Source organism: Oncorhynchus clarkii, chromosome 12 (assembly GCF_045791955.1).
Source record: "Oncorhynchus clarkii lewisi isolate Uvic-CL-2024 chromosome 12, UVic_Ocla_1.0, whole genome shotgun sequence".
Taxonomy (NCBI): domain Eukaryota; kingdom Metazoa; phylum Chordata; class Actinopteri; order Salmoniformes; family Salmonidae; genus Oncorhynchus; species Oncorhynchus clarkii.
The window spans coordinates 65,530,077-65,550,921 of record NC_092158.1 but is presented as its reverse complement, the minus strand read 5'-3'; the positions used below and the strand labels follow the sequence as shown (position 1 = coordinate 65,550,921).

The window sequence follows — 20,845 nt, the reverse complement described above, 5'->3', positions numbered from 1 at the left end:
GAACTTTTGATTCCAGGTCATCTTCAGTATGATGTTAACCGTGATCTTGGTTTGTCTTAACATTATTCCATGCTGAATTCTGAGATCAGAGTGACTGAGTGGAACGTGTCCTCTCTTCGTCACTTGATGTTGTTGCCATTGTAATCTGTCCATGGTGAGTCCTGCCCCTTCCCCTCTCAGTGACCTCTATGTTGTCTCCTACCCAGTTGAGGCAGTTTGTCACATGTCCATTTGTGGCTTTCTTTTGAAGTTCGTGTTTATCTGTCTTACAAGAGCCAGGTGCTGTCTGTCATTCAGACAGAGATACTCATACGGTTGTTGATGCTTCTATGGTACGAATCCTTGATTTTTCAAACGTCTGAGGCGTATTGCTAGTTACTTAGCGCCTGAGGTTGATTACATTTTTTTTGCGAGGACGGAGGCAGTGTTGCTATTGTTGAGTTCAGGGGTTTATGTAAAAGCATCAGCTGTGTATACTTGCAGACTGACTGTGCCCACTGCCCAGAGCAACAACCAAAGCATGAAAAATGTGTGTTATTCTTGGGCTGTTTCTGCATGACCAACACCTAACTGTTCTAATCGGTCTGACAACCTTTGCAGCCTGCCCCGGTCTGCGGACAATAGCCGGCTGATGCCTGGCCAGGCAGGGGTCATATGTGAGCTGACTGCCATGGATTTGTGTTGTCTGTACCCCCCATCTTTCTCTCTACTGCCGCTCGGCAGGTGAACCATACAGGCTCAAATTCAGAATTGTTCAGATTCGTAATTGTTTGGCAGAACAGTCCCTTCTGTACCCTGAGATCTAGGTTTTATTGTGTTTTTATTGAGCAAAATTATACATTTTCTTGTTTGTTTTCTATCGATGTCATGGGGTAATTTAGTGACAGGGTGGTTGTTCTGTATAGCTACACTTCAGGGGTAGTCTGTCCATATCTATACACTGCTGCACTTTGAGCCTTTGAGTTTGTTTAATTTAGGAAAACTATTCACATGAATAAAACATTTTAATGACGCGTGATCAAGGTATAAATTGATAGTTATTTTAAAATACAATCCATTTTTGGGCTAAATTGTGGTCGATTTGCAGTGTACAAATTATTATAATTATGTTTCCGGCCCCCGGACCATACGCTCCAACAAAAATTGTCGGTTGGTGTTTTATCTTTTTATGCCTCCAGCATCCATACAGTTTTTATGGAGTTTTTGTGGTCATTGGGGACCCCTTTCGCTTAGGGCGACAACCTCTCCAGGTCATATTATTTGATGTTTAGCCACAAAAAAATATTGTGGATCTTTTGAAAATCTCAAAATTGTAGTGTAGAGTCGACATATACTTATGTCAAATATGGAAGCAATGTCAAGAAGAGGTCAGTTGTAATTAGCAATTCAATCGTTTCTTTTTAATTATACATTCTACTGCTGGGAGTGGAGCTGAGACACGGGCAAATTAGTTGGTTTCTACTGAAGAGTCGTAGCCTGGTCCATGATCAGTTTGTGCTGTCTTGCCAAATCATATGGTCACAATGACCATAGGAGTTGGCAAGACAGTATAATAATGATCTAGGACCAGGCTAGAAAGAGTGGGTGTATCTGACTCAGGAACTTGCTCTGACTGACATCCTGTATTAGGATTCAGAGCACCGTGGACCAGGACCAGCCAGGCTGTTTTGCTGTAGCGGTAGCCTATGAAGGGGGGCTGGCTGTCTGCCGAGGAATTTTTGCCCAGGCAGCTGTACAGTGGGAGGAATCCGACTGTTGACACCTAACACCCTCTCTCCTCTCAGAGGAGACTAGTAGAGCTGTCTGGACATAGCATAGTAGCACAGCATAGCACCCCTTTGGAAATATAGACAGCCTAACACACCCGGCGCAGTCCTGCTACGACAGAGACACGCCCTACTCATTGAGTACTCAATCTTTTCTTTTATTCTATAGAATGTCTTTATTGGTTGTTCTTAAAGCACAACAAAAGTCATGGCCGTACATGGATTACTTCACAGCAAAAGTTTTCCATGGTTTTTGTGTGCAGGACACAGGTTAATGGTGCTTCTTGTTTTTTTAGACCATACATTACTGTGTATATATAGGTGGACCGTCATTCAAGTTATACACACATGCACTTATTCTTCCTAGGCTGGTGATAGCATATTTGAACAAATAGCATTCGTACTGGACATTTTGTTGACACAGGTCGCATTTTTTTGTTGTTGAAGTCTTTTAAGACCAACAACTGTGGATCCACAATGGGTGGATCCCTGAACCGTGGCTCTTTCCTCGAATTCTTGCCTTGTGATTTTATTTTCCTCCTAATGACAAGTTTATTCTGGAATGAGATTCATTTACTCCACAAGTGAGCCTGATAAAATCTAAACAACCTGCCTTGTCTCGAAACAAGGACTACCAGCAAGCAATACCTAAATACACTGCTCAAAAAAATAAAGGGAAGACTTAAACAACACAATGTAACTCCAAGTCAATCACACTTCTGTGAAATCAAACTGTCCACTTAGGAAGCAACACTGATTGACAATACATTTCACATGCTGTTGTGCAAATGGAATAGACAACAGGTAGAAATAATAGGCAATTAGCAAGACACCCCCAATAAAGGAGTGGTTCTGCAGGTGGGGACCACATACCACTTCTCAGTTCCTATGCTTCCTGGCTGATGTTTTGGTCACTTTTGAATGCTATAACCCACACAAGTGGCTCAGGTAGTGCAGCTCATCCAGGATGCCACATCAATGCGAGCTGTGGCAAGAAGGTTTGCTGTGTCTGTCAGCGTAGTGTCCAGAGCATGGAGGCGCTACCAGGAGACAGGCCAGTACATCAGGAGACGTGGAGGAGGCCGTAGGCGGGCAACAACCCAGCAGCAGGACCGCTACCTCCGCCTTTGTGCAAGGAGGAGCAGGAGGAGCACTGCCAGAGCCCTGCAAAATGACGTCCCGCAGGCCACAAATGTGCATGTGTCTGCTCAAACGGTCAGAAACAGACTCCATGAGGGTGGTATGAGGGCCCGACGTCCACAGGTGGGGGTTGTGCTTACAGCCCAACACCGTGCAGGACATTTGGCATTTGCCAGAGAACACCAAGATTGGCAAATTCGCCACTGGCGCCCTGTGCTCTTCACAGATGAAAGCAGGTTCACACTGAGCACGTGACAGATGTGACAGAGTCTGGAGACGCCGTGGAGAACATTGTGCTGCCTGCAACATCCTCCAGCATGACCGGTTTGGCGGTGGGTCAGTCATGGTGTGGCGTGGCATTTCTTTGGGGGGCCGCACAGCCCTCCATGTGCTCGCCAGAGGTAGCCTGACTGCCATTAGGTACCGAGATGAGATCCTCAGAACTCTTGTGAGACCATATGCTGGTGCGGTTGGCCCTGGGTTCCTCCTGGGTTCCTCCTAATGCAAGACAATGCTAGACCTCATGTGGCTGGAGTGTGTCAGCAGTTCCTGCAAGAGGAAGGCATTGATGCTATGGAATGGCCCGCCTGTTCCCCAGACCTGAATCCAATTGAGCACATCTGGGACATCATGTTTCGCTCCATCCACCAACGCCACGTTGCACCACAGACTGTCCAGGAGTTGGCGGACGCTTTAGTCCAGGTCTGGGAGGAGATCCCTCAGGAGACCATCCGCCACCTCCTCAGGAGCATGCCCAGGCGTTGTAGGGAGCCTCATTTTGACTTGTTTTAAGGACATTACATCAAAATTGGATCAGCCTGTAGTGTGGTTTTCCACTTTAATTTGGAGTGTGACTCCAAATCCAGACCTCCATGGGTTGATAAATTTGATTTTGTTGTCAGCACATTCAACTATGTAAAGAAAAAGGTATTTAATAAGAATTTTTCCTTCATTCAGATCTAGGATGTGTTATTTTGGTGTTCCCTTTATTTTTTTGAGCAGTGTATATCGTTTGACTTGCTATATAGTTTTCAGTTTGGCTAGGATACTCACAGTTCATATCCAACTTCCCTGCCCTTAGTAATGGATCAATTTCTGCTCCTTGGAAAATGTGATATTTGGAAAGGCTTCCAGTAAGAAACCATATCAAATCCTCTGTGGATTGGCATTTAAAACTAAGTCCCCTCATTATTTTCTGTTTCTATTATCTCACTTGTGTTAAGTAGGCTTCCACATTTTAATATGGATTATGTTTGAGAACAGATGACTAATTTGGCATGTAAAGCTTATTTGCCACACATACCCGTTTTATAAAAATGTCCAAGGAGAATTTGCTTCCATATTCTCAAAATACAGTTGGCACACAACGTATTTTGTAAAGAAAGAATGACTCAAAAAGACTGGTAAGAAAATAACTTTTTTTTCAACGCTCTTATCCAAAGCCATTTACAGGAGCAATGAGGGTTAAGTGCCTTGCTCAAGGGCACATCGAAAGGTTTTTCACCTAGTCGGCTCAGGGATTCGAAACAGCGACCTTTCAGTTATTGGCTCAATACTCTTTACCTGCCGCTTTATGACATTGCAAAGAAAATGCAAAAAAGTTGCAGGAAATTATGGACACAACAATGTGGTCAGTTTCGCAACTACCCTTTCTCGGTGTGAGGGTGAGTGAGCTACATCGTCGTATAACCGTCATATCTTTCCTTGATTTAATATGTTAGGTTAAGGCATGATCAGCCATAATTCAATTGTGAGATACTGACACTGTACACGGTTGTTGTATGTACAGTGCCTTGCGAATGTATTCGGCCCCCTTGAACTTTGCGACCTTTTGCCACATTTCAGGCTTCAAACATAAAGATATAAAACTGTATTTTTTTGTGAAGAATCAACAACAAGTGGGACACAATCATGAAGTGGAACGACATTTATTGGTTATTTCAAACTTTTTTAACAAATCAAAAACTGAAAAATTGGGCGTGCAAAAGTATTCAGCCCCTTTACTTTCAGTGAAAACAAACTCTCTCCAGAAGTTCAGTGAGGATCTCTGAATGATCCAATGTTGACCTAAATGACTAATGATGATAAATACAATCCACCTGTGTGTAATCAAGTCTCCGTATAAATGCACCTGCACTGTGATAGTCTCAGAGGTCCGTTAAAAGCGCACAGAGCATCATGAAGAACAAGGAACACACCAGGCAGGTCCGAGATACTGTTGTGAAGAAATTTAAAGCCGGATTTGGATACAAAAAGATTTCCCAAGCTTTAAACATCCCAAGGAGCACTGTGCAAGCGATAATATTGAAATGGAAGGAGTATCAGACCACTGCAAATCTACCAAGACCTGGCCGTCCCTCTAAACTTTCAGCTCATACAAGGAGAAGACTGATCAGAGATGCAGCCAAGAGGCCCATGATCACTCTGGATGAACTGCAGAGATCTACAGCTGAGGTGGGAGACTCTGTCCATAGGACAACAATCAGTCGTATATTGCACAAATCTGGCCTTTATGGAAGAGTGGCAAGAAGAAAGCCATTTCTTAAAGATATCCATAAAAAGTGTCATTTAAAGTTTGCCACAAGCCACCTGGGAGACACACCAAACATGTGGAAGAAGGTGCTCTGGTCAGATGAAACCAAAATTGAACTTTTTGGCAACAATGCAAAACGTTATGTTTGGCGTAAAAGCAACACAGCTCATCACCCTGAACACACCATGCCCACTGTCAAACATGGTGGTGGCAGCATCATGGTTTGGGCCTGCTTTTCTTCAGCAGGGACAGGGAAGATGGTTAAAATTGATGGGAAGATGGATGGAGCCAAATACAGGACCATTCTGGAAGAAAACCTGATGTAGTCTGCAAAAGACCTGAGACTGGGACGGAGATTTGTCTTCCAACAAGACAATGATCCAAAACATAAAGCAAAATCTACAATGGAATGGTTCAAAAATAAACATATCCAGGTGTTAGAATGGCCAAGTCAAAGTCAAAACCTGAATCCAATCGAGAATCTGTGGAAAGAACTGAAAACTGCTGTTCACAAATGCTCTCCATCCAACCTCACTGAGCTCGAGCTGTTTTGCAAGGAGGAATGGGAAAAAATGTCAGTCTCTCGATGTGCAAAACTGATAGAGACATACCTTAAGCGACTTACAGCGGTAATTGCAGCAAAAGGTGGCGCTACAAAGTATTAACTTAAGGGGGCTGAATAATTTTGCACGCCCAATTTTTCAGTTTTTGATTTGTTAAAAAAGTTTGAAATATCCAATAAATGTCGTTCCACTTCATGATTGTGTCCCACTTGTTGTTGATTCTTCACAAAAAAATTCAGTTTTATATCTTTATGTTTGAAGCCTGAAATGTGGCAAAAGGTCGCAAAGTTCAAGGGGGCCGAATACTTTCGCAAGGCACTGTATGTCTGTGCCATATACTGTATGGAGATACTGTATGAAAGGCTCTGTGTATGTAATTCACCTCCACATGCTAGTTTCTCTAGCTACTCCTCTTAATCTTCTCCCTGACCACATGCAGTACAAGCCAATGTGATGTCCCAGGCCAGCTTTAAACATCTGGGCTAGGCTGCAGAGATCCAAAACATCTGGACATGATGACCAAGTTGTATTACTGCATCCCAGCAAGCTGCCGTGGCCTCACTCTGACCACAGATTATTCAGAGTGTAACCAGATCGTGCAATTGTGTTTTTTTCCCTTCCAGCAGCTGTTTGATTCAGATACCACTCTTTTTGCTCAGAGTGCTACGAGTGCCTAAACACTGTAGATTCAACTCTTCTGTGAGTTATGTATTACTATCCAACACAAAAGCTTTTGATACCATTAATATGTACTAGCTGGGGTTTTGTGTGGGCGCGGGTGAGCGTGTTCTTCGGTGATTGCCATGGTAACAAATTGCCGCATTCGGCCTGTTGTGTAGACATCAGGTGCTGTGGAATTGTGACTGTTAACTATGGAAGTATCGTTCATTTGCACGCCACTCATTCATGTGGTGAAATCATGTGATTTTATTGGATTATTCACCACTTCCTTCTTGTGCAAATGAGCAGAAACAATTACTGTTACCCAGCAATGAAACGTAGTGACCCCCTTAATGATATGAATCAGTGTTCATAATTACAGATCAGAAATGACTATTGGTTTCATATGGAGCAGGATGTCACCGGTAAAGAAAAAGCAGGGACGGTGCATTAACTCTGAGTTGATTGTAACAGTTATGTTTCTACTTCATCAATCAGAAATGGTGCCCTTTGTTTGATTGGTGTGTATTATCCTGTTTTCTCATATCAAGAGTATTTAGTGTCCTCTCCTTTTTCCTCTGTGGTAATCAAGGGGACTAGCCTCTTGTCACTGGGATCCTGGCTCTCAGGGAGAGCACAGTAGGGGGAACTGTTTGTGGACTTTGGCTTGGAACTGTGTTTTCCTGTACTAGAACAGCCTTGATGTGTCCTGTGAGGCTGTGCTTCCACATGGAACAATGTCTTGCACCAGGGCCAACACTGTCTGACCGGTGGATGGGTTTCCTCTCTGGGGACACTAAGCAGTAGTTTATGACACTTGAAAATCAGCCATATCAACCTGTGTGTACTTTTCATTTCATCAAAACTTTTACTTATGTAATGACAAGCTAAGCTATCATCGCTTGAAGAGTTAGTCAGAAACCTCCACGCATGTTACGACAAAAGCAGCAAACCATTCACTTTCTAAGCTCATCTCATGCCGGAGAGGAGCTGTAATTATTCTGAAATGTCTTGCTAAAGATGAAGTGCTTTTGGGGCCCTTCTTGTGTGTAACCCAAGATAACATTTTTAGCATGTAGGTGGTAGGGTTCAAGCTGAAAGTCTCATCCAAAGCTGTAACCCAACTTTAAGGACCCCTAACAACCTTCACACACCATATAACTCTCCCCCTGGGCCCTGGTAGATAATGGTGTTGAGGCCTGAGAGAGATCCTCTCTACTGATGTACTCCAGCTGTGGACCTAACCATGGACCCCCCCCCCTCCCCCTCCATGTCTCTCTCTTTCCAGCTCTCTTTGCTCTCTCTCTCCTCTCCCCCTCTCTGTGCAGCCTGAGGAAGTCCATCATGATGACTTCCAGCAGGTCAATGCGAGTAGGGAGGAGGTGATTTGGTTTGATTTATCTCCTCTTAACTCTCTCCTCGCCCCTTGGTACCTCTACCTCAAACCCGTTGTGTTTCATTTGGGTTAAGAGTGAGTCAGTCTTCTTAGATCAAAGAGTTTCCAAGGAGGTTTGACCTTTCTCACAGCAGAAGGACAGACTGTGATTGTGACACGTCAGCCTTCCATCCTATCTGCCCTCTCAGGAAACTCACCCAAACAGTTTTACAAGGCTGTCCAGATTGAGGAAGCCCTTATGGGAAAAAAACCCACCAGATTTCACATATTTTGCACATGCAACAATTTATTTTGTAATGTTATTATTGTTATTATTATAAATAATGTAAAACCATGTGGTTTTGGAGAACTTCACGTGATGCTATTTCACGCGAAGTTCTGTGAAATCTGACTATGTACTCTCTCATCATTGATTACATTTTTTTAATCTGAGGGTTTTCAAATTGCTGAGAGAAATACATTTGATCAATGATGAGAAAATTGTCAGATTAACAAATAACTAAAATAGCAGTGCAGACGGCACACATTTGCTACGTGCAGAGATGTACTGTATTATAGGTAATGAATGTGTAGGGGACTTCTGAGAATTCTACAACAACAAACATTATTACACAGTTTAGCTCAACAGTGTGCCATTTATTTTGAAGCTAAAGACCTTCATTGAAACAATACCAAAGCTGTCACTCCACCTGTGTTTTGGTGAAAAGCTGAGCGATGGGCCTGGAGAAATGTAACCCACTCTCAAATTCGTAGACAGAGCAAAATTCTATTTTTAGCCATGTTTTGTGGCTATACAGTGTTTGTTTACATTTGCTGTTTACAAACATTGTAGTAAAACAAGCTTGTATTTTGGGTTGAACTAAGCTGATGAGGCATTTAAAAGTTATATAATGTTTTTATAAGTTAAACATTCAAATGTTGTCATGTGCAGTTTCGTGGTTTCACATTAAATCATGTTTTCACATGTGCTCAAATGTTTTCACGTGTAGTTTCTTGATATCGCATGTTGCTTTTACATTTTGTCACATTATCACATTAACTTCACATAAGATCACGTGAAATTCATGTGGTTTTTCCATAAGGGAAGTTCTTACCCCACGTCAGATACAAATTCTACGGAGCTATTCATCAGTCAAAGTGCTCCACCATATCAAGCAGTCCCAGGAGAGCTGTCTGTCTGTCTGTCTGACTGACTGGATGGAGGGCCCAGAGTCTGCTGGCTACTGATGAGGGTCACAGGCAAGGACAGACATTCCTGCATGGCTGTGGTCTGTATGCTCCTGCTCCCCCCACCTCGCTCTCCTTTAACAAACAAGACCGCTATCTCTCTTTGGCTCTCTCTGTGACGGAGCCCTTGTTACTGAATTGCATTCTGGAACAATTACTGCTTGCACTGAGACCACCTGATAGTGAGTGTGTAATCGATGGCACATTTTAACAAGAAGAGACCGCAGCAGTGTATATAGAGGCATCGGGACAGAGGAGCTAAAGACACACAATGAAGATGATCTCCATTTTACACCCTTGTTCAGTGGAGGCATCCTCCTCTGTGAATTTCATAAAAATAGTGAAACATTAAAGTTATAATTTTTAGATTCAACTATACTGAATATATTCACATCACCAAATAATTGATTAAAACTAGAGGTCGACCGATTATGATGTTTTCAATACCGATACCGATTATAGGAGGACAAAAAAATCCGATTACCGATTTATCGGACGATTTAAAAATAAAAATAAATGTATTTGTAATAATGACTAATACATCAATAAAATAAATGTAGCCTCAAATGAATAATGAAACATGTTGAATTTGGTTTAAATAATGTAAAAACAAAGTGTTGGAGAAGAAAGTAAAAGTGCAATATGTGCCATGTAAGAAAGCTAACGTTTAAGTTCCTTGCTCAGGACATGAGAACATATGAAAGCTGGTGGTTCTTTTTAACATGAGTCTTCAATATTCCCAAGGAAATAAGTTTTAGGTTGTAGTTAATATAGGACTATTTCTCTCTATACCATTTGTATTTCATATACCTTTGACTATTGGATGTTCTTATAGGCACTTTAATATTGCCAGTGTAACAGTATAGCTTCCGTTCCACTCCTCGCCCCCTACCTGGACTCGAACCAGGAACACATCGACAACAGCCACCCTCGAAGCAGCGTTACCCATGCAGAGCAAGGGGAATAACTACTCCAAGTCTCAGAGCAAGTGACGTTTGAAACGCGATTAGCGCGCACCCCGCTAACCATTTCACATCGGTTACACCAGCCTAATCTCGGGAGTTGATGGGCTTGAAGTCATAAACAGCGCAATGCTTGAAGCACAGCAAAGAGCTGCTGGAAAAACGCACTAAAGTGCTGTTTGAATGAATGCGAATGAGCCTGCTGGTGCCTACCATCGCTCAGTCAGACTGCTCTATCAAATCATAGACTTAATTATAACATAACACATAGAAATACGAAATACATTAATATGGTCGAATCCGTAAACTATCATCTCGAAAACAAGACGTTTATTCTTTCAGTGAAATACGGAACCGTTCCGTATTTTATCTAACGGGTGGCATCCATAAGTCTAAATATTCCTGTTACTTTGCACAACCTTCAATGTTGTCATAATTACGTAAAATTCTGTCAAATTAGGCGGCCCAATCTGTTGCATATACACTGACTCTGCGTGCAATGAACGCAAGAGAAGTGACAATTTCACCTGGTTAATATTGCCTGCTAACCTGGATTTATTTTAGCTAAATATGCAGGTTTAAAAATATATACTTCTGTGTATTGATTTTAAGAAAGGCATTGATGTTTATGGTTAGGTACACATTAGAGCAAGGACAGTCCTTTTTCGCGAATACGCACCGCATCGATTATATGCAACGCAGGACACGCTAGATAAACTAGTAATATCATCAACCATGTGTAGTTAACTAGTGATTATGATTGATTGATTGTTTTTTATAAGATAAGTTTAATGCTAGCTAGAAACTTACCGTGGCGTACTGCATTGTGTAACAGGCGGGCTCCTCGGAGTGCAATGAGAGGCAGGTGGTTAGTGCATTGGACTAGTTAACTGTAAGGTTGCAAGATTGAATCCCCGAGCTGACAAGGTAAAAATCTGTCGTTCTGCCCCTGAACAAGGCAGTTAACCCACCGTTCCTAGGCCGTCATTGAAATTAAGAATGTGTTCTTAACTGACTTGCCTAGTTAAATAAAGATTAAATAAAGGTGTAAAAAAAAAAACGGCCAAATCCTTGTCCAAAAATACAGATTTCCGATTATGAAAACTTGAAATCGGCCCTAATTAATCGCCATTCCGATTAATTGGTCGACCTCTAATTAAAACACACTGTTTTGCAATCAAGGCCTACAGTAGCTGCCAGAACTCTATAGGGTAGCACCATGGTATAGCCAGAGGACAGATAGTTTCCGCCCTCCTCTGGGTACATTGACTTCAATACAAAATCTAGGAGGCTTATGATTCTCACCCACTTCCAAAGACATGCACAGTAATTATGACAACTTCCAGAGGATATCCTCCAACCTATCAGAGCTCTTGCAGCATGAACTGACATGTTGTACACTCAATCAAAGGATAATGAATCTAGCTAGTTTGCACAGCAGTGCATAAAACGAAGAAGCAAGAGAGAGAAAGAGCCAGCTATATATCTTTTCTCACTGTCACTTACAGTATTTGATCCCCTGCTGATTTTGTACGTTTGCCCACTGACAAAAAAAAATATCAGTCTATAATTTTAATGCTAGGTTTATTTGAACAGTGAGAGACAGAATAACAACACAAAAATCCAGAAAAACGCATGTCAAAAATGTTATGAATTGATTTGCATTTTAATGGGGGAAATAAGTATTTGACCCCCTCTCAATCAGAAAGATTTCTGGTTCCCAGGTATCTTTTATACAGGTAACGAGCTGAGATTAGGAGCACACTCTTAAAGGGAGTGCTCCTAATCTCATGTTCACAGAAGCAATCAATCAGATTCCAAACTCTCCACCATGGCCAAGACCAAAGAGCTCTCCAAGGATGTCAGGGACCTACACGAGGCTGGAATGGGCTACAAGACCATCACCAAGCAGCTTGGTGAGAAGGTGACAACAGTTGGTGCAATTATTCGCAAATGGAAGAAACACAAAAGAACTGTCAATCTCCCTCGGCCTGGGGCTCCATGCAAGATCACCTCGTAGAGTTGCAATGATCATGAGAACGGTGAGGAATCAGCCCAGAACTACACGGGAGGATCTTGTCAATGATCTCAAGGCAGCTGGGACCATAGTCACCAAGAAAACAATTGGTAACACACTACGCCGTGAAGGACTGAAATCCTGCAACGCCCGCAAGGTCCCCCTGCTCAAGAAAGCACATATACATGCCCGTCTGAAGTTTGCCAATGAACATCTGAATGATTCAGATAAGAACTGGGTGAAAGTGTTGTGGTCAGATGAGACCAAAATGGAGCTCTTTGGCATCAACTCAACGTGTTTGGAGGAGGAGGAATGCTGCCTATGACAACAAGAACACCATCCCCACCGTCAAACATGGAGGTGGAAACATTATGCTTTGGGGGTGTTTTTCTGCTAAGGGGAGAGGACAACTTCACCGCAACAAAGGGACGATGGAGGGAGCTGAAGGTTCGAGTTGCCAAAAGTCAGCCTCAACCTTAATGACTTAGAGAAGATCTGCAAAGAGGCGTGGGACAAAATCCCTCCTGAGATGTGTGCAAATCTGGTGGCCAACTACAAGAAACGTCTGATCTCTGATTGCCAACAAGGTTTTGCCACCAAGTACTAAGTCATGTTTTGCAGAGGGGTCAAATACATATTTCCCTCCATTAAAATGCAAATCAAATCAATATATAACATTTTTGACATGCATTTTTTTGTTGTTATTCTGTCTCTCACTGTTCAAATAAACCTAGCATTAAAATTATAGACTGCTCATTTCTTTGTCAGTGGGCAAAAGTACAAAATCAGCAGGGGATCAAATACTTTTTTCCCTCACTGTAGCTAGTGAATGCAGCTAGCTTGTTCAGCCTACTCAAACACCAGGCTCTAACGGCGAGGGATGCAATGCTAGATAGCTGGTTATGGCTATCCAACACTGGAACTCTTCCAAGTTAAGGTAAGCTTTTGGTTTTATTAATTTATTGCAACCCGGGGCCCACCGGTGTAATTACTAAACTGCTAGCTGACTACACGGTACTGCATGATTCTAGTGGGTTTACAAACATGTTAGTTATAGTAGTTATGTTGACTATGACTTTAGCTAATATGGTGACAACGATGTAGGCTGTGTGTAACAGTTATATGGTTTGGCTTGGATTTTTTTTTTTCTTGCCTGATCTGAGACAGCTGATGTGTTGTGCACTGAAGTCCACAAGCGAAGGGAAAAGGTAAGGGAGTGCGTAGATTCGAGTAGGAGTTATACAACAAGCAGAAATGATCATGCTGTTTGTATGTGGCTGCTATGAAAGTAAACTGTGTTTACGTGTTATCAAGTGTGTATTCATTCTGCCGATTCTGTTGAAAAACATTTCTTAAATTGAAGCAAAAGGAACCAAACTGGCATTACAATATAAACAATTTTGCAATTGTTGGACTAATGATTACACCCTAGATCAACTTGATGTGTGCAAGGCGGTATTGAATGTGTCACTGTCTGTCACCTTGATTACTCAAATGAATTCCCTCGACCTGTGTACCTACGTTATAAACTTTCATTCATAGGCTAAGTTAGATTGTTGCAACCTCATGATGGGTATAGGGAAAATTTCTAGCCTGAACCTATTGACGTTACATTGACCTGGGTGAATGGAATATGAATGACAGTCATATTCTGTAATAGAAATAAGGCTATGCTCATAATAAAAAACAACTTCTCCCTCATCTTAAACGTCACCGACCGGCACTGTCCTCGTTCACCCCCTAAACCTCATTGTTAGTAACCCTCACGTATGCTTGAATAGGTTTGTGCGTCATGTCTGGGGAGGCTAAAGAAAGAAAGTGTGTGAACGTTGAATAACAGATGATTTCTATTCAAATAGCCTACAGTACCTCAATCAGCAAAATCACCAATTTATATTGAGTTGTGTAGTGTGAGCGAGGTGTGAAGTGACTAGATGAGATTTGGCCCGTAGCCAGAATGAGATGGCTCAGATCAGATCGTGGTGGGTAATGTCTGTGTTAAACAATGGAATGGAAATGAGCTTACTGCACATACAGGAAGAGCTGGCTGTGAGCAAACATGGAAATGGGACGTTGTTGGATTGCAGGAATACTTACCTTCCTATTCCAAGGCCACCCTGCTGCTCAGCTTCCCTCAGCCTTTTCTGAATACCCATCTGCAGAGGGAGGAAGGGAAGGAGGGAGAGAGGGAGGTGGGGAAAAAAAGAGGTACCAGAGGGAGGGAGAGAGAAAGAGGAGTGAGCGAGGGTGGGGGAGCCTATTCTCATTGACGAAAGTTGAAGGAGCGGCACTGCAACAAGATGTTAATTGACATAATGTACATACACTTTTCAATTTACATCACATCTTTGCCTTACCTTTTGTTGCTGCTGGCAACATGACATTCTTGCTCTGCTGCTCCAATTTGCCTTAAACATCAGAGTAGCCACTAGCCGATAAACAAGTGTAACGGAGTTAAAACCTGTTATGGCTGCAATCCCCCTATCGGGATAAGTGTCATCAACAACCGCTGAATAGCATAGCGCTACATACTATAAATATTTATATTCATGAATTCACAAGTGCAATATGTTAATCCACCTGTCGTGTCAGATTTAGACATTTTGCTTTACAGCGAAAGCAATCCAAGCGTTTGTGTAAGTTTATCGATCGCAGGATAAAACATTAAGTACACTTAGCATCAGGTAGCTCGGTCACGAAAATCAGAAAAGCAATCAAATTAATCGTTTACCTTTGATCTTCGGATGTTTTCACTCACGACTCCCAGTTACACAACAAATGTTCCGTTTGTTCCATAAAGATGATTTTTATATCCAAAATACCTCAGTTTGTTTGTCACGTTATGTTCAGAAATCCACAGGAAAGAGTGGTCACGACAACGCAGACGAAAATTCCAAATAGTTTCCATTATGTCCACAGAAACATGTCAAATGTTTTTTATAATCCATCCTCAGGTTGTTTTTAAAATATATAATCGATAATATATCAACCGCAAATGTCTTTCACAATAGGAGAGGGAAAGGAAATGGCTGTCCGAATTCTGTTGCGCAAGCAAAACTCATGTGACCACTTGACGCGATGTTATCGTTCTGGCTCATTTTTCAAAATAAAAGCCTGAAACTGTCTGAAGACTGTTGACACCTTGAGGAAGCGATAGGAAAAGGAATCTGGTTCATATCCCTTTAAATCCAGCAAAGGGAGGCTATGGAACATGGAGTTTTCAAAATAGAAGCCACTTCCTGTTTAGATTTTCCTCAGGGTTTCGCCTGCAATATCAGTTATGTTATACTCAGACAATATTTTGACAGTTTTGGAAACTTTAGAGTTTTCTATCCAATACTAATAATAATATGCATATATTAGCAACTAAGACTGAGGAGCTGGCCGTTTACGATGGGCACCTTTACATCCAACCCCTGCAGCCATATGAAGTTAAGAATGAGCCATAAGCTCACTTCAGAGCTGGCTTGAAATGTTGCGGATGGAGCCATCCAATCATTAACTTTGAGGTGTATCAAACTGTTGGTACGTTGTCAAAGAGTGCGGTAACGTGTGTTGCAAAGCAGAGGATCACTGGTTCGAGCCCAGTATGGGGCAATTGGACAGTGGAGGAAGCTAAGCACACTGATCCCCGCAGGCAACTTTTCATCTAAAACAGCGCTTTTACACTCTTAAATAATACAACCAACCCATATTACACTCTTGAATATTGCAACAATTCACAACCATATGCAAACAATTAAAGGGTTTATTTATTGTTCGTACATGCATTAAATGAGCTTGCATAGCTGGCTAGCTAGTAACGTTTGCATATCAAACATGAATGTTGACCCCTCATACGAATATAAAGCTACAGAGCTTGCTTGGTAGCAAACTAAACTAAATTATTTCTGCATTCTCCTTTGCTACATCAGCTAGTTAGCTGAATGCTGACGTTAGGGGACATTAGCTGAACCATAGCTAGATAGCGCTTAGGCCTACATTACCACTTCAGCGTATTACATGAAAGGCTCACCCATTTTGAATGTTATATTGTGTTTGGGCATCTCTGAGTTATGTTCTATTGATTCTCTGGGTCATTTCATGTTTTCATGTGTATCTGAAATATTGGCATTCAAGCAGGCAAACTTCACGCCAGTATGACATAGCACTGATTAAGTCGCTCTCACTACACTGGAAGTGAATAGGAATACGATTTTTAGAAAACGTCTTTCATACATGTCAGATTTCAATACTGGCTGATATCATAACTCGGGAGGATGTCTTCTCTCAAATAAGCCATTGATCATATTTTTGCGATATTCCCATCTCAAGAAATGTGTAATTTAATGGAGGGTCTAGCACATTTTTCCTACTCGTCTGCCTCTTTAGTCCAGGGTGCATTGCATGGTGCCGTTGCCAGAGATATTATAGAAATGAGATAGGAATCCAATGAATGAAGGATCGAATAATGCCCGACTTGTCGACCAATCGCGTTCATGCTGTGTCACGCGGTTGCTAAACTAATCTCGAAAGTACGGAATTGAATGATTCCAAAACAATACGATATTACAGATAGCAAGTTAATTATCTCACATCTCAGAAAAGAGGTTGACGAAATTCATGCACATGTTGGGTTTTTGAGCTAGCGCTCAATAGACTACCTTGAAGGAGAGCGCTCCTTGTCCCAGAATCATCCAGAATGCAACGCGTGACCATTGGCGTATTATTTTCAACGTTTCCGATCTCCTCAAAAGTTTATCTACCGTGGCGAATGTTAGACTCCACTTTGAGAGGCACATTGATCTGCAGGTTGAACATGGTGAGATTGTAGAGTCCTAATTTGATAGCTGTAAAATTACCTAAACAAACTGCGCTAACTAGCTACTTTACATTCTGATATTGTCTTTGGTATTGTGTGTAGTTACATTTGCTAGCGTGGACGAACAAGAAATAAACCCTTTAATTGTTTGCATATGGTTGTGAATTGTTGCAATATTCAAGAGTCTAATATTTGCAAATATATGTCTATTAATTTCAGTTGTTTCAAAAACATTGCTGTGCTATTGCAATTTACACAGCACTAGTGTTGGGCTCAACGAAATAATTATGTTTATATTGCCCTGCTTGGAGAGGAGCGAGTGTCGTACACAACTTCAGGACGTAGTGGTCAAGACGTGACACGTTTGCAAGTTTACATTACAGTAATAAGTCCATTCTCCGGATTTTGTTTGATACCTCTCGAGAATTTCCTTCACCAAAGAGATACGTACCAGAGAGTGTGGTTGGAAAGATAGCGGGCGGGGGGGGGGGGGGGGGGGGGGGGGGTACTGTAAGCCAGTTCAGTGTCAGGTTTAATATGACATTTAATTTGCATCTCCTTGTATTTCCTGCCATGATTTCAGCCATTTGGCTCTTGGCTCTGTATCCTCAAATCAAGGAGGCACTCTCAACAACCTCAGCTTGCTGCATTGGCACAATAATATTCTGCCTAGCACTACAGTATATGGTGGACCACCTACTGATGTCACAGAGAAAGTGTTTTTGTAATCTGGGCTCATAGAGGAATTGAGTACCCCTATTGAGTACAGGTTCATACAATGTGATTTCCCTCATAGCTTCATGTGGGTTGTTGTGTTTGTTGATTCATGTTGTATGTTAATTATGGAGATGATATCATCTTCTCGGTATGGCACCATGGAATCACTGGGCCTTGTCCTCCATGCTAGATGGAGCTGGCAAGCGACCCATTTTCCCAACATTTATCTGGGGACACCTCATAGCAGCCTGCATCAATTGAGCCATTGACCCATTTAGAATTGAAAGAGTTTTCTGAAGGACACTCTGGAAAATGTGAACTGGGCCAATCAATGGTCCTGTGAATTGGCTAGCCATACACACTTTTTAAACTGTTTTATTTATTTCACATTTAATAAACCAGATAGGCCAGTTGAGAACAAGCTCTCATTTACAACTGCGACTTGGCCAAGATAAAGCAAAGCAGTGCGACAAACAACACAGACACACACACACACACACAATTCTGCAAAGTGCATAGTGTTATCCCCTACAGAGTCTGTATCACGGTATGTTGAGAGAGAGTATCACAACCAATAAAAGCAACTGTTAACTTCCTGTCAAAAGACCATGGACTGTGTGTGTGATCTCATGATCACGAGAGAGGATGTTTTCCATGGAATATATTCTTGAACTGAATAACTAGAATTGTACTGAACAGCTTATGAGGAGTATGCCTGTATGATCCAGGTCATCACCATGGGTACTAGAAAGCACATGGTCATAGCAGTGGAATCAGCCAGCAGTTCTGCCCCTCCAGACAGTTTGGCTGGGGTTTGGAGGATCAATCGAATCTGATGGCAGAAGTCCCAACATGTCCTCATAGGGTCGGGCACTGTACCTCTAAAATCCATGAAATGCTTTTTGATCTCATGGTAAACAACGATGAGTCATCATGCCTTGTCAGCTGAGAACTAGAACACCTGAACAGAGACAAGCTTGCCCAGTCACCTACTTTATGTAGGGTAAGATGACACTTTCATTTTTTATATAAGAGCAACACATTTCCTATCGTTAGCTGCAAGGGAACTTAGAAATTACAACCCAGCTATATGTGAAAAAGCAGAACAATCTGCATGTTCTCAGATTGTACGATGGCCTACAAGTGTAGCCTCCAACTTTTAATCACAACCAAACAATACTTTTGTGCGTTCACTGCAAATTATCCTGTTGATTTCTGATTTAGTTTGAATAATTGAATCATTCTATTTCCTGTCTCTCCACAGAGGTGCTTATCAGAGTCCAGGTGTTTGACAACAGTGACCTTTCACCTCTGGCAGAGGCTGCAGTGGAGGTTTATGGGAACCAGTCTAACTTGGCATCCAGCAAGGCTGCCAAAGATGGCGTCGTCATGGTCACCTTCCTGTACCGCCCTGGCACCTGGGTCATTGTCACGGCAACAAAACAGGGCTTTGTCACTAACTCCGCCCCCTGGCATGCCAGCCGCATCCCCTGTGAGTATTGAGTTTCATCCCTAACATATCACTCTTTCACCTCAGGAACGAAAAGAATGTTGTGTTGTTGTCGTTTACCATTCCATCAAAGTCTTATTCATGCTACTTTGTGCGATCACGTTATGAGAACTTACTCCTCACAAAGCTATGTTTTAAATACTGATGGTTAAACTATGCAAGTAATTGAAGAATTACCAGAATCCTTTGGGACGTTTGATGGAATCCAACAAGCCGTCTCTGCCAATCTATCCTCTGTGGGGTGGGGACAGTCCTACCCAGTTGTTGTTGTTTAACCTCAAATCCCCACCCCATTTCCCCTCCATTGCCTTCTCCTCTCTGGGTCCACTGCCAGGGTGTTATCCATGTAACACAGTCTGCAGTATCTCTGTGTCCACCCGCCCACCCCATCTCACCCAGTTGTTGCTGTAGTTATATCCCACCCTCGGAGCTGCAAATTCAGCGGTAAGGGAAAGAGCTGTCCTGTCGGCACTAGCGGCTGGAAGCCACTTAGCTGTTAGTGCTGGTTTACTTTTAGCATTAGAGCCGAAAAGTGACAGGAGCCCGGGCCTGTATGAACTGTATGTTGTCTTCCACCCTTAAGAGTTAAGCAACCCCATGGTTACATCATGGGCCCTGGTCAAAAGTAGTACACTACATAGGGAATAGGGTGCCATTTGGGATGCAGGCAATGGCTGTGGTGTTTTTAGAGCATCTCCTCTCTGACATGGCACTGGTTCTTGAGGGTAGAATTGCATGGATGCCGTCATGCCATGGATAGGGCTGTGACATTTTTTTTTTAAATAACTGTGTAATCGACAAGTATGGATGAAGACCGGTCATGAAAAGAAAATAACCGTCATAACTGTTTTAATAATTTTTTTAATCAATTTCATATTCAAGTCGACAAATTTTACACAAAAGCCGCAAAGTAAAAGTAATCCTGATTTTTACATCTAACAGCCAATATAAGGACAAATGAGAGGAAGAAAAACTAGCCAGTTTTAGAATTTGATGTTGTGGAACAAACAGCTAACTGAAGATGGGATGGCCGGGAAATCAAAAAGAGGATGTGCGGTAGGGTTGGGCGGTATCCAGGTTTTCATACCGTCATAGGTTTCTGTACCATACAGGGGTATACGGTATTACCAGAAGTGCACACAAGGGCCGCTATTTACATTTCTTTTTTTTTATGATATATTTTTTGGACGCACAAAACAATTTAGGCAACAGGGCTCTTGATCCAGGAGGGGATTGAATGTCTCTGCAATAACCAAGAAGCTTGATCTTGACCTCTAGCCACTTAGCTAACAAATGAGAAAAACCAAATGTATAGCTGGACCCCTGAGCTGGATATAATTTATTTTACACATTAGATTTGTTATAGTTAACTTATAATCAGTGCTTAATTTGACCCGGATCCTGCCGGGACAGATTTGACTGAGGTGTTCCGGCACCTATTTGCACAGATCCGGTACCTCTCACGGCATGATTTATTAATTGTTTCACAGTTCGCACTATAAACATTCTAATAAAAGTGATCAGAGTTAAGTCAAGTTGCCTCCTCGATATTT

The 20,845-nt window shown here is 42.1% G+C and overlaps 1 protein-coding gene across 1 annotated transcript in view; it reads left to right on the top strand.

Annotated features, from left to right (window-relative positions):
• LOC139421064 (family with sequence similarity 171 member A2a) overlaps positions 1 to 20,845 on the top strand; it is a 68,249-nt gene that overhangs the window by 2,629 nt on the left and 44,775 nt on the right. The window contains exon 2 of the mRNA XM_071171565.1: positions 19,047 to 19,274. Coding sequence (XP_071027666.1) covers positions 19,047 to 19,274 — 228 coding nt within the window. The remainder of the gene's footprint in view (positions 1 to 19,046; positions 19,275 to 20,845) is intronic.